Source organism: Ascaphus truei, chromosome 1 (genome assembly GCF_040206685.1).
Source record: "Ascaphus truei isolate aAscTru1 chromosome 1, aAscTru1.hap1, whole genome shotgun sequence".
Lineage (NCBI taxonomy): Eukaryota > Metazoa > Chordata > Amphibia > Anura > Ascaphidae > Ascaphus > Ascaphus truei.
The window spans coordinates 335,948,311-335,962,170 of record NC_134483.1 but is presented as its reverse complement, the minus strand read 5'-3'; the positions used below and the strand labels follow the sequence as shown (position 1 = coordinate 335,962,170).

Below are 13,860 nucleotides of genomic sequence, written 5' to 3'. Positions count from 1 at the left end.
TCAGGTGCAGAAATTAGTCACAACCTGTGGACTGAAACATTCACGTTGTATCATTTGAAAACTGGCTTTTCTAAAATACGCCTTCCCCGTGATAGAGAGAACTTTAGTCCTGTTCACAGGAATGGACCTGAGCTCTTCTCAAGCACGGAGACGCAGCTCTCAGCAGATTGAATAAGTGTCAATGTCTGTATTTTGAAGACTATTCATATCCAATTAGATTAAGACTTTATAATTAAAAAAAAATATATATATATATATAATGAAAGGAATCAAATAGGGTTTGTCCTAATCTGCTTTATTCATTATTTTGAGGAATATCTCAGAATTTTCTTTATTTAGTAAACCAAATTTGTTTCTAAAGAAAACAAGGAGATTTTCCTTTGTGCGCGTGTGTCTGCTTTAACATTTGTAAAAGGATTGGTTCCACTTCTGTTGTTGTGAATTAAGAGATTGGCACACACCTATTTAAGCATGAGATATCATTTGTTTTCCTAGGTTGCACTGGAGTTGATCAAAGTCGTGGGAGGGCATCCTTTTGACGCTTACAAGAACTGCTTTTTCAACCTCGCCATTCCAATTATAGTGTTCACCGAGACAGCAGAAGTAAAGAGAACGCAAATAAGGTAGATAACGCGCAGAGGCCATAATCGCATGTCCCTTCATGTTTGCCGGTTATCTCAGTAACTGCAGCACTGGTTGTCTGCTTTTACCCATCAGCCTTTGCAGAACACGAGGCTAGCGCAAGGCTTGTGTGCTCAACACTGATTCCATGCATAGAGCACAATAGGAAAGTGCTCAGTGCTAACAGGTCATGGTCCATTTTCCATTTATTTTCTTATTTCTTATTATCTTGCTGCTGATCTTATTTATGAATTAATTCCGTTAAAACTAAGATTGTAATTAGTATTTTAAAAGAGCAGTGCCTTTTATATACCACGGAGCAAAACGCCACTATTTTTAACTCCTAATACTTATTGGGGAAGTTATCGGGTTTAAATCACCCTTGGGATACAAAATGGCTGCCAATAGGAATCTGCAATATCATCAGTTGTAGCTTCCTATTGGATGAAAAAAGAAATGGGGCAAAGATTCCCATACGAGATGCAATGTACAGCTCTGCTCCCACATTTCTTAATGCAGGGTCTTCCATTTATTCAAGAGCCGTGCAGAGTGCGCTTGCATATACTCATGGAAGATACTGCATTAAGAAATGTGAGTCGAGCTCTACTTTGCATCTTGTGTGGGAAACTTTGCCCTACTGCTTTTAATGTCTATGTTTTGCTGGCCACACATATGGAGATTGCCCAATAAATATTGGATGACCATTTAAAGCCCAGGAAGTAATACCGTTGGCTTCACCAGTAAGTATCTCAGAACCAGGGGGTCCAAAGAGCTGAAATAAGGGCGCTTCAGCTATGGTGGACCCCCGGATCCAATCCTGTAAAAAAGCAAACATAGGTTAGTTTGGGTAAATTCCTCCTTTAATAAATTACTTCAGTTTTGGAAATGAATGCAGTGCATTATATTTTAATAGTAGCACTTACATGGTTTATCGACCTCATGGAGTTTATAGTTGCCATGGGAAAAGCCCAATGGTGCAGCATAATCAAATATTTGCTGACACTTGATGATTGCTGCCTATTGTCTTATTGTGTACACTGTTTTAGTGACTTATTTTCCTTAGGTCATGGACTGTGTGTTGGTTTTGTGTTTATTTGCCGTTTTACTAAACGGCCACTTTATAACTTTGAAGGCTGACTTCATACGAGCGATCAGAACATGGAACAAGCCACCCCAGGACTACCTCGAATCGCGTTGTTCAACAAGTCACACATACGGCAACAAAGAAGGAAAATAAAAACATTTGTCAGCTGATTTTCAGAGCATGTGCAAAAACCTAGCCTTGACACAGGCGTTTTTGTTGCCTTGCTAGAAACTAGACTGAAATTTGTCCATAAAGTATTCCCTTGTTGAAGACATATATATATAATCAAAAAATAAATAGATGATACCGTTCTGTGGCTAACGAAATGCTTTTATTTGTGCGAGCTTTCGAGATACACTGATCTCTTCTTCCGGCGATGTTACAATGAATGAATCAAGCATAGGGAATACTTAAAAACAGTGTCTCTTGGAATGTTATCTGTGCTTGTCCTTCCCCCGGTGTGGATGAGATTTATGGCAAAAGGTGTTAAATGGTTTCTGAAAGTTAGTGATGTAAGAGTGTGTGTGTGTGTATCTGTGTGAATATAAATGAATGGAGAGCCCACAGTGTATACAGTGCTATACAAAAGGGGTGTGTGGAGTGGGAGTTAATATAAATTGTGTGGGTAGGTGTGGAAATATGGGAGATAGTGGCATAACTAAAAGTGTGTGTGGATACTATGTGGTCCCTATTGGTGTATAGGGATGGAAAAACAAGGAGTATTAGTATGTGTAAGAGACAGCTGTGTGTGCATACATATAGCACAGTATGTACAGACATGGCCTTTAGCGCTCATGGGAAGAGAGTTCACTTGTGTCAGTAATGACTCATAAAATTTCGATCTCTGTTTAGGCCACCGTTAAGTGTCCCGAACAGTTGCATAAATTTGTATTCGTGCAACCGTCTCTCTTTCGGTGTTTTAAGATTACCTTTGAGTATGGCAACCCTCAGATCGTTCATCTTATGGCCAGAGTCAGAGAAATGTTCGCCGACAGGACTGTCTTGTATATAGCAGAAAATAGCCGTGTTAGTCCAGTTGCGATTGAGTTCTTCATTGTTTGTAATTATCCTGCTTGCCTCCATTCTTATCAACACTTTCTCTCTTCCCCCCCCCCCCCCCCCAGCATCCCTCACCCTCCTCTCCTTCCCTTGTCACCGTCCCCTGGCTTCAAACACTTTTAACACCCTACCTTATCTACAGTACATATCTGTTGTTTTTTTTTGTTTCTCTACACTGTTTTAGCCATTGAATCCTTTGTATATCACTATTGCTTGACCTGAAGAAGAGAGGAGAACTCTCGAAAGCTTGTCCTATGACATAAATTGTTAGTCCAATTAAAAAGGTATCACCTAATACTGAAGAACTCATTTATTCTGCACTCTATATATATCTTAATATATAAAATCGAAAGGTTGGTACTAGCTGCGGTGAATCTGATTGGTCCTCAGCCTCTGGCCAATCACATTGCTGGCTCTTACGTCACCCAACTGCCACTCTCTTCCCCCTCGGCCTCACCACACACACCACACACACACCACACACCACACACACACACACACAATATCCCTCTGTCCTCTTCCCCCTTCTCCCCCCCCATCACACTCTCACGTGCGCCGCCCTGCACCGGCTCCCGGACGGAGGGGAAGCGCGGCGCGGCCCTCCTGCGCCAGCCGCCATTGCTCCCTTCCCTCCCCGGCGCTCCCTTCCGTCCACGGCGCTCGGTGGCCGCACGGCCCAGGACATGGCCGCAGGGGGGCCAAGCAGCCTCCTCGGATCTGCGCCAGTCCCACTCTCCGCCACCTCTCACTCCCGTCGTGTGTGTGTGTGGAGGGGGACATTTTACTCCTGCCAACAATTTGTGTCTCACTTTCACCCCCCCCCTACCCCTGCCTTTCACCCCCCCCTACCCCTGCCTTTCACACACACCCCACTACCCCTGCCTTTCACACCCCCACCTCACTTTCACCCCTGCCCTTCACCCCCCCACCCCTGCCCTTCACCCCCCCCTACCACTGCTCTTCACCCCCCCTACCCCTGCCCTTCACCCCTGCCCTTCACCCCTCCCTACCCCTGCCCTTTACCCCTCCTACCCCTGCCCTTCACCCCCCCTACCCCTGGCCTTCACCCCCCCCCCCCCCTGGCCTTCACCCCCACCCCACCCCTGGCCTTCACCCCCCCACCCCTGGCCTTCACCCCCCCCCTCTACCCCTGGCCTTCACCCCCCCTACCCCTGGCCTTCACCCCCCCTACCCCTGGCCTTCACCCCCCCCCCTACCCCAGCCCTTCACCCCCCCCCTACCCCTGCCCTTCACCCTCCTCCCTACCCCTGCCCTTCACCCTCCCCCCTACCCCTGCCCTTCACCCCCCACCCCCTGCCCTTCACCTCCCACCCCCTGCCCTTCACCTCCCACCCCCTGCCCTTCACCTCCCACTCCCTGCCCTTCACCCCCCCACCCCTGCCCTTCACCCCCCACCCCCTGCCCTTCACCCCCCTGCCCTCCACCCCTACCCCTGCCCTTCACCCCCCTACCCCTGCCCTTCACCCCCCCTACCCCTGCCCTTCACCCCCCTACCCCTGCCCTTCACACCCCCTACCCCTGCCCTTCACACCCCCCCTACCCCTGCCCTTCACACCCCCCCTACCCCTGCCCTTCACCCCCCACCTACCCCTGCCCTTCACCCACCACCTACCCCTGCCCTTCACCCCCCCTACCCCTGCCCTTCACACCCCTGCCCTTCACCCCCCTCCCCGCCCTTCACCTCCCACCCTTTACTCCCCTCCCCGCACCCCCTCCCCGCCCTTCACCCCCACCCCCCCCCGCCCTTCACCGCCCCGCCCTTCACCCCTCCCGCCCTGCCCTTCACCCCCCCACCCGGCCTTCACCCCCCCTCCCGCCCTGCCCTTCACCCTCCCGCCCTGCCCTTCACCCCCCCTCCCGCCCCTCCCCGCCCTTCACCCCTACCCGCCCCATCCTCCCCGCCCTTCACACACCCACCCACCCGCCCTTCACGCAAGGCCCTTCACGCAAGGCCCTTCATGCACCCACCCCTCCCCGCCCTTCACGCACCCCGCCCCTGCAATCCCGGGCAACGCCGGGTATATCAGCTAGTACATATATGTATGTATGTATGTATGTATGTTACCACACTGACAACAATGATGATAATATAATATTTGTCTTTTTATGACATCAATTTACACATAAATTGTATTTTGTAGGTAAAAGCCCTCTTTGAACTTAGTTTAATTTTTTTACTGAAGCACAGGGACATGGCATGAGTCAAGGTCACAAGGATGTCTAAGGGGAGTTTAAGCTAGGTTCATCCACTTCAAAAGCAGTAGCGTTACCATAGACCACTCCTCCACATTACTTAGTGCTGCAGAGGCCAGAAACCCATCGTAGAGAAGAGCAGCGAGTAGGTGGTCTCTCCGGCACTGACATGCTTAAAGCTTCCTTGATGTTGGAAGACATTGGTGCCTCTTCAATATGCCGGGAAACATATTATTCTAGCCAGGGAACCTTAAAGCCACATCCCCTGACAAGAAGCCGACTTCAGAGCATCTTGAACAGGGTTTATTGATGCAAATAATGCTCTTTTCATGATCTCTTGTTCATGTTTTTTTCTTCTCCCCTTCACAGAAATGGCATCACATTTACCATTTGGGACAGATGGACCATTTATGGGAAAAGAGACTTTACCCTTTTGGATTTCATTAACGCTGTCAGGGTAAGCATACCTCCTCCATTTTTGCTTGAATGGTGGCCGTGAAGAGCTGCTCATCCATCTCCCTTGTTTCCTAACTTAACCCGTTCTTCCCTTTTCCTACATTGCATTTATCCACACTCTAGCTCAGGGCCCCTATTTAACTTTGAGGAAGCCAGGGGATCAGGCGATGAGACAAAAGATTTCTGCACAGTGAATAAGGACTTCAGATATAATATTCCTTTGCATTGGCTTCTGCTTAGATATTTTTCCATCCTTTTTAAAAGTATTTCAAACTACTTGTAACTTTAAGTTTCTAAGCAACACTAGAAGGCCTCACCCTCGCATGGATTTCTCTTATATGTCAGGTCACTGATCAAGCATAATATTTGCTTTGGATTACTTCTATAGCCAACACTAACAAATGCCAATTTAATCTTGCAGTGCCTTTTCATCTAAAGAGTTCCAAATAATGTATTATTGGCTGTGGAATGAAGCAGATGTTCTAGTTCAAAAGCTAGTACATGCGCTATCAACCATTGTAATTGGAAATTAGATCTAACACCCTGCCTTCCACATATTCCCTTTTCCAAAGAGAATTAATATCCATATCTCTATTATGTACTTTACCGTACTATGCATGGCGCCCATATACCGTTTGTAACTAAAGTTTTTCTTGACTGCAGAGTTTATTACAAATGTTGGCTACATAGGCATTCATTATATTGTGCTGCAGTACAACAGCCCCCAACTTTGTATGCGTTTTCTGCTGAATTACTTGGCATGGAAATGACAGTGAACACTGTGCATATATGTCATGTACATTTATATAGGAAGAATACGGCATAGAGCCAACGATGGTTGTACAAGGAGTCCGAATGTTGTACGTCCCTGTTATGCCTGGACACGCAAAGAGGTTGAAACTTACGTAAGTGCTAATTTCTTTATTTTTTTCCTTTCCCATTAAGCCTGATCCTAAAATAGAAGCTTTATATTCTGGAAATACCAAGGTTGGCTTCAATCTTTGCTGTCTTTCAATGAACCGTACTAACTAACATGTCATATTTGACCGTCTGTCCCTTTTCAAATGAAATCGCCTATATCACTAGTTATCTGAAAGCTTTGGTTCCTTGAGTAGTTTTCACTGTAGGGAAATCTAGATACGTTCAGACGCAGAAGTTGTACATCTAGGTGAACACAACTTTGCTTCTTCAACTTAATGCAGGTTGTATAGTGTACATACATCAACCCTTTTGCAGCATCTCCTCCTTTGTGAAATATGCCGCAGAGGTGCGCAAACTGGGGGGTGGGAGAATTTCTGGGGGGGGGCGCAACGGTTACAGACGCCCTGCGCTCTTCCCCACGGCATTTACATTAAATGCCAGGGGAGGCCTAAGGCCTGTGTAATTCCCTTACCTGCTGCCAGCCGGGTCTTCGGCAATGCGGCGTCAAATGACGCGCAACATTATATGACGCCGAGCAATTGGGAGGGGGGGGGGCGCGAATGCTGAGGCTCCCGGGAAGGGGGCCGCAGCTCAAGAAGTTTGTGCGCACCGCTGATCTATGGAGTGCAAGAAAAGTAATAATCCGATAAAGATAAAGCATCCTTCTTTCTCCTAGAGAAAGGACTATTCAACAGAATGGAAGTGCTCTCCTTCATGTACCTGAACTCGCTTGGTGCTCGATCCTGGCAGGGACTGCAGCTGCCGACATCAATGCATTCTTTAATAGGCGAAGGCACGCCAGACTTCTATACAAAAATAGCAAATCTTTATTCTAAAATATCAAATGTTTCGGAGTAGTCATTACACCTTCATCAGGACTACACAAAAGATACATTTTCTTCACATTTGGGTTTTTTTTGGTTTTTTTTAATGGATTATGCTATTACTATTAGATTCCTTTTGGAAGGGATGCCCGTAGCATCATGTTGCTACCAATCTCTCCAGCTGGGAAATATTTCTAACACCTCTCTACATCCAGGAGAGTTACTTCACACCAATTAAGAGTTTGTTGAATCCGCAAACTTTAATCCTAATAAGATTTATGAAACTCATTAATTTTAGACTAATTCAGGCTGTTACAATTTCCAAAGCTAATATTTTGATGTGGTGTTTGTTAGAAGGGTTTTTTTTTTTAAATCTATGTTTTTTCCCCATTACAGAATGCAGAAACTGGTGAAACCAGGGGCAGATAGAAAATATGTTGACTTGACTGTGTCATTTGCTCCAGAAATAGACGAAGACGAAGATTTGCCAGGGCCACCTGTCAGATATTTCTTCAGCCAGGAGAACAATTAATAGCACGTGTGCCAGTGTTACCTTGTGTGTATGTGTTGGTACTACTTGTCACAATTAGATGAAGCCTTAATTAAGAGGAACAAGTGGAAGTAGTGAATTGCACTAATACTTTGCATAACAGAAACTGAGTATATAATGTCCCCAGTGCTTTCTTGTTATGTTTTTCTTTACCAGAAGATTTGGTTATTCAATTGATTGGGATGCAATACTCCATGCTATGACCCAAAAAGATCAATAAAACAGGATGCAAGAGGGAGGACCAAGAATACTATTTCTGACTGTAATTTGTTGTACCTCCTTTCCTATAAAAGTTTGTTGAGTCTGTTAGAACATTTGTACAGTATATACAAAGTCTCTGTGTGCCTTGCAGTAGAAGTATCAGTCAAGGTATGAACACACCAGCACTTCATGCTATAGAAAAAAAAACATACATACATACGACCAGTTTTCAAAGATCAACTTGTTTGCTGTCGGACGTCCGGCATCAACATTATGCCAGATTTCCGGCATTTGCGGTCATTCGCATGGCTGCCCCGGCTCATGCAATCGGTAGTGAAGGGGCGTTTAGATCAGGCCAACGTCTGTCTGATCGTCCCTTATAAAACAAGATTTTTTTCCCCTGAAATTCCTGGTATATAAATAGGCCTCTGGCGGGCCATACCAAACACTTCATAAGGGCACACTAAAGGTTAACCTGCTGATCATTCAGTGAACACGTGAGCAGAACCTGCACCAAGAGTGACTGACTGGTTTTGGAGAGGTTTATAAGGGGGCCTCCAAATCTGAGCAACTGGACAATATTAACCAAGAAGACCTTCTATTTCCATATAAAAGAGGTGGGAGGGCTGTATTTCTGTTTCTATTGTCACCAGTTAAAACCTGTTTGACTCTCTCCTTGTCTAGTATTTAAATGGCTACACTTACCCTCTTTTTAACCACCAAATGAGGATTGTTATTGACATAATGCGGATTGTTATTGACATAATGCGGATTTCCCCAATAACTTGAATTGAATAAACCCTTTCACTACTGGAAAAATCCACAGAGGTTCAGCATGGGAAGAAGAAGAAAAGAGCCAGGTTATCAAATGATAGTTGTTTGTCTCATTGCTATGTTTTCCTTTATGCTCAGGGGCCTCAATTGTCCTATGCAAGTAAGGCCAATACACATGGAGAAGTATGCTGTTTTAAAGATGTAATATTTTGGTTAGAGGACTGTCCTTTTCGGAATATAGTACAACTGAGAAAGTAGATATTTGAATAAAGGAGCAGTTCATATTTATTCTTTGAGTAGTTCTTGCATATGTGCGTTTTCAACCCGTTTAAATTCCATACGGACTTTTTTTTATATACGTTACTTTTTTTTCTTCTAGGTCTCTTAAAAAAGGCACTTGAATTGCCTCTTTAGACATTCACCGTTGTTATTTTTTTTTTTTTTTACACAAGATTGAAGCAGGGCGTCTCCGGAGCTTAACCGCATTCATTTCAGCTCTGTGCCCCCTGCTTCCAGAGATACCCCCATAGCTGCTCAGGCTGGGTATCCGGGATCACACAATGGCCACTTTACAAAGCTCCCACGCCCTGCAGGCCAATGGGAAGCCATGACGTCATCAGGTTCAGCTTCCTATTGGCCCACATGATGTGAAGCTTTAAAAACAGAGAGATATAGGCGCCCCTTACAGAGTTAAGTATCTCTGGAAGCAGGGGGTCCCAGGAGCTGAAATGAATGGGATTCAGCTTCAATTCTGTGTAGAAAGATAGAAATGAATGTAAAAATAAATCTTTAAAGATGAGTCTCATTTCAACTCTCATTAAATCTCCAATGAATGGGTTATTTCTTGTCTCCAGGCTTTCAATCTAAAATGTATCTTTTTTTTTTTTGTAGCAAAACATAAATTCCGAGTTATGGTACTGAATAAAGTAACATTTTGTCCCACTGGAGAAAAATGCTGTTGCTATTCAACAATGGTAATTACTGCAAAACAACAGATTGTTTTTTGTTCCCCATATTCCTCTTTTTGAATAATAATAATAATAAAAAAAAAAAAATTACCACCAAACGTAATTTATTTTTCAGCTATGATTTAATGATCTTGTGATGCAATTTGCCTGTGAGTCCTCGCGGTTATAGGGCCATCTGCCTGTGAGGTATCCTCCAGCACCGGAAGGTGTTTTATGGCAGAAGACTGCTTTGTAAATATCTCTTCCCATTTTGGAAACAAAGGATTTTTTCATAACAAACCTGTTACAAAGACAACACTGAATTTGGACTGCAAACAAGGTTTCTTTGGCCTTGCTAGTGAAATAAGCATATAGCAATGCCTTAGGCTGCGGTCCCAGTAATGTCTGTGACACGCGCGCCCGGCGGAGGGGGGCGGCGCGTGTCACAGCGCTAACCGCGATCTGCGGTCTGTGAGGAGAGGAGAATCTTGCGACGGGAGGGGGCGTGGTCGGGGATTTGCGGGGCGCGGCCATTACGTCACGCGGCTGGTTCGCCCTCATTGGGGCGGTGCTTACACGCACAGTGCACGCCGCGCCGTGCGCACAGGCTGTACTGGGACCGCAGCCTTAGTGTGTCATATGTGCCTGTAAGTTGTCTTGTCAGATGTTTGCGACATATCCTAATGTAAGATTTAAAGGTAGATAACACCCCAAAAATGGACAAACTGCTCATTTGCATGTCATTTCCCAGAATCCCCGGCTGCAGTGAAAGCATTTTATGCAAAGAGATAATGGGGAAAGTCCGGGTTGCAGACCTGTCTGAGACATGCAAATGTACCTAATGGGTGTGTCACTTTTTTTTTTTTTTTTTAACTCGCCCTATTTATTTTATTCTAGTTCTACACACTACCTATACCCGCTTCCAGCTTCACATTGCATAGCCAGTAACAAACCTCACAATGAGACCCAAAAGGTCGAACGAGCTGTGAGGAGGTATACTGGCTATGCACTTCTGTAACCCAGGCTGTGCAGAAAAAGTGACGAGTAAGGTGAAATTTTGTCACACTTGTTCCTTACCTTACCCATAAAAGCCCCAATTAAATATAGTGACGAGAAGTAATGCACAGTTACCGATGCATTATTTAAAGTGTGCATTATCCTGGGACTTAACATTGTTATTTAAGTCATTGTTAAACTTGACGTTACTCCCATCTAGACCCTGAAATAATGCTGTAGCAGTGTCTGGATTGGGAGGGTAATGCCACAGTAAGAATTAGGTGTTATTTCCCTCTGCTCGCTCTCTTCACTCCAACTAAAGACCTATGTTGATGTCTGAGGGTTGACTTACATAATATCACGTGACAATAACTCTATTCTTATGAGATGTACAGTTGTTGTTTTTGTATGTAGTAGGCTTTGTGGATACGGCAGTAGCTCAGGAAACCTAATGTCCGTTACAGTTTTAGGTAACGTCCTGTTATATTCCCCGATTTATACTTATATTCCCAAGTAAAGATAATTTAAAAACCTCAATGAATGAGGGGCACAAAAGGTTTAATACTCTAAATATTTTCTGTAAACACTGTTTTAAATCAACAAGAAGTTTAATGTTATGCGAAACAGACTATTGCAGTTAGGTCCGGAAAATAATTGGACACTGATACAAGTTTTGTCATTTCGGCTGTGTACCAAAATAAATTCAAGTTACAGTTAATTGTAGGCTAAAGCAGTAACATTCAGGGCATTATTGAAAACCCTGCTCTCTGATAGGTTAAAATTCCGGGCATTATCCACAGTAATGCCCTGAATTTCAGCAGTTTGCAAAATGCAGTTTTCAATCTGTTTATTTCCAGCCAATCAGCTTTCAGAACAGCTGAGACAGGGCAGGGGATTGGTTTGAATTAAGTAAAAGCTCTGAGACATGGCATGGGATTGGTCAAAAAGTATCAGCCACAGGTTGACTCCTCCCCCTCCAGGGCTGACAGATTTTCTGAGCAGATTCAGTTGAATGGGGGGGGAGAGGGACTGCAAAAAAGTAAGTGTGTTGTGTGTAGAGGTTCAGTGTTGTGTGTGTGTGTGGGGGGGGGAGGGGGTGTAGAGTTGCTGTGTTGTGTGTAGAGCTGGGGGGGAGAGTGTAAAGTTTAGTAAGTGGTTGCATTTTTGAGTGTAGCGTGTGTGTAGCAGCAGAGTGAGCTGCTGCTGTGTGTGTAGAGGAGGTGCTGTGTTGTGTGTCTAGAGCTCGTGTGTGTGTGTGTGTGTGTGTGTGTACAGAGGGGGTGGCATTGTGTGGATATAGATATCTGCAGTGTAAGAGTATATAGAGGTGGTTTCATGTATTTACCATTTTATTTGAATAAAAAATCTATTTAACTATACAAAAGTGTCTATTATTTATGAAATAAGCCTACATTTAGCCTATAATAGTAATAATCCCCTCAGAACAGGGCATTACTGGCCAATACTGCCCTGGCTGGGTTAAAGACCCTCGGCTTTGCTTCGGGCCTTCAACTCTTCCAGCCAGGGCATTATTGGCCAGTAATGCCCAGTTCTTCAGGGATTATTACTTAAATAATGAATATGTGCTTAAAGTGCATTATATCAGCTTTAATTTGAGTGTATTCACATCCAAATTGGAGAAAGAGTTTAGGAATTACATCTCTTTAATATGTAGCTCCCTCTTTTTCAAGGGACCAAAAGTAATTGGACAATTGACTCAAAAGCTGTTTCGTGGACAGGTGTGGGCTATTCCTTCGTTATTTCATCATCAATTAAGCAGGTAAAAGGTCTGGAGTTGATTACAGGTGTGGCATTCGCATTTGGAAGCTGTTGCTGTGAACCCACAACATGCGGTCAAAGGAGCTCTCAATGCAAGTGAAACGGCATCCTTAGGCTGCAAAAAAAAAATCCATCAGAGAGATAGCAGGAACATTAGGAGTGGCCAAATCAACAGTTTGGTACATTCTGGGGAAAAAACCGCACGTGAGCTCTGCAACACAAAAAGGCCTGGACGTCCACGGAAGACAACAGTGGTGGATGATCGTCCACGAAAGACAACACTAGTGGATGATCGTCCTTTCCATGGTAAAGAAAAACCCCTTCACAACATCCAGCCAAGTGAAGAACACTCCAGGAGGTAAGCATATCATTATCCAAGTCTACCATAAAGAGAAGACTTCACAAGAGCAAATACAGAGGGTTCACCACAAGGTGCAAACCATTCATAAGCCTCAAGAATAGAAAGGCCAGATTAGACTTTGCCAAACTATCTAAAAAAAATCAGCCCAGTTCTGGAACAGCATTCTTTGGACAGATGAAACTAAGATCATACCTGTACCAGAATGTTGGGAAGAAAAAAGTATGGAGAAGGCTTGGAACGGCTCATGACTCGAAGCATACCACATCTGTAAAACACGGTGGAGGCAGTGGGATGGCATGGGCATGCATGGCTTACAATGGAACTGGCTCACTAGTGTTTATTGATGATGTGACAGAAGACAGAAGCAGCCGGATGAATTCTGAAGTGTATAGGGATATATTGTCTGCTCAGATTCAGCCAAATTCAGCGAAGTTGATTGGACGGCGCTTTACTTTACAGATGGACAATGACCCAAATCATACTGCGAAAGCAACCCAGGAGTTTTTTAAGGCAAAAAAGTGGAATATTCAGCAATGGCCAAGTCAATCACCTTATCTCAACCCTATCGAACATGCATTTCACTTGCTGAAGACAAAACTTAAGGCAGAAAGACCCATGATCAAACAGCAACTGAAGACAGCTGCAGTAAAGGCCTGGCAAGGCATCGCAAAGGAGGAAACCCAGCGTTTGGTGATATCCATGCGTTCCAGACTTCAAGCAGTCATTGCCCTCAAAGGATTCTCGACAAAGTATTAAAAATGAACATTTTATTTATGATTGTGTTAATTTGTCCAATTACATTTGAGCCCCTGAAATAAGGGGACTGTGTATGAAAATGGTTGCCATTCCTAAACATTTCATACGATATTTTTGTTCAACCCTTTGAATTAAAGCTGAAAGTCTGCACTTCTATTGCATCTCGGTTGTTTCATTTCAAATCCATTGTGGTGGTGTACAGAGCCAAAATTATGAAAATTGTCAGTGTCCAATTATTTCCGGACCTAACTGTATGTAGGAAGTTGAACTTACGATCTGATAACCAAATTGCGATAGTGTATGGCTATCGAGTTCAC

The 13,860-nt window shown here is 44.3% G+C and overlaps 1 protein-coding gene across 1 annotated transcript in view; it reads left to right on the top strand.

The window, feature by feature from the left end:
• UBA6 (ubiquitin like modifier activating enzyme 6) overlaps nt 1–9,748 on the top strand; it is a 72,812-nt gene extending 63,064 nt beyond the window's left edge. Inside the window, exons 30-33 of the mRNA XM_075607647.1 lie at nt 496–623; nt 5,348–5,435; nt 6,245–6,339; nt 7,576–9,748. Of these exons, the coding sequence (XP_075463762.1) occupies nt 496–623; nt 5,348–5,435; nt 6,245–6,339; nt 7,576–7,711 (447 nt within the window). The 3' untranslated portion in view covers nt 7,712–9,748. The remainder of the gene's footprint in view (nt 1–495; nt 624–5,347; nt 5,436–6,244; nt 6,340–7,575) is intronic.
• Nucleotides 9,749–13,860: the final 4,112 nt, after the last annotated feature.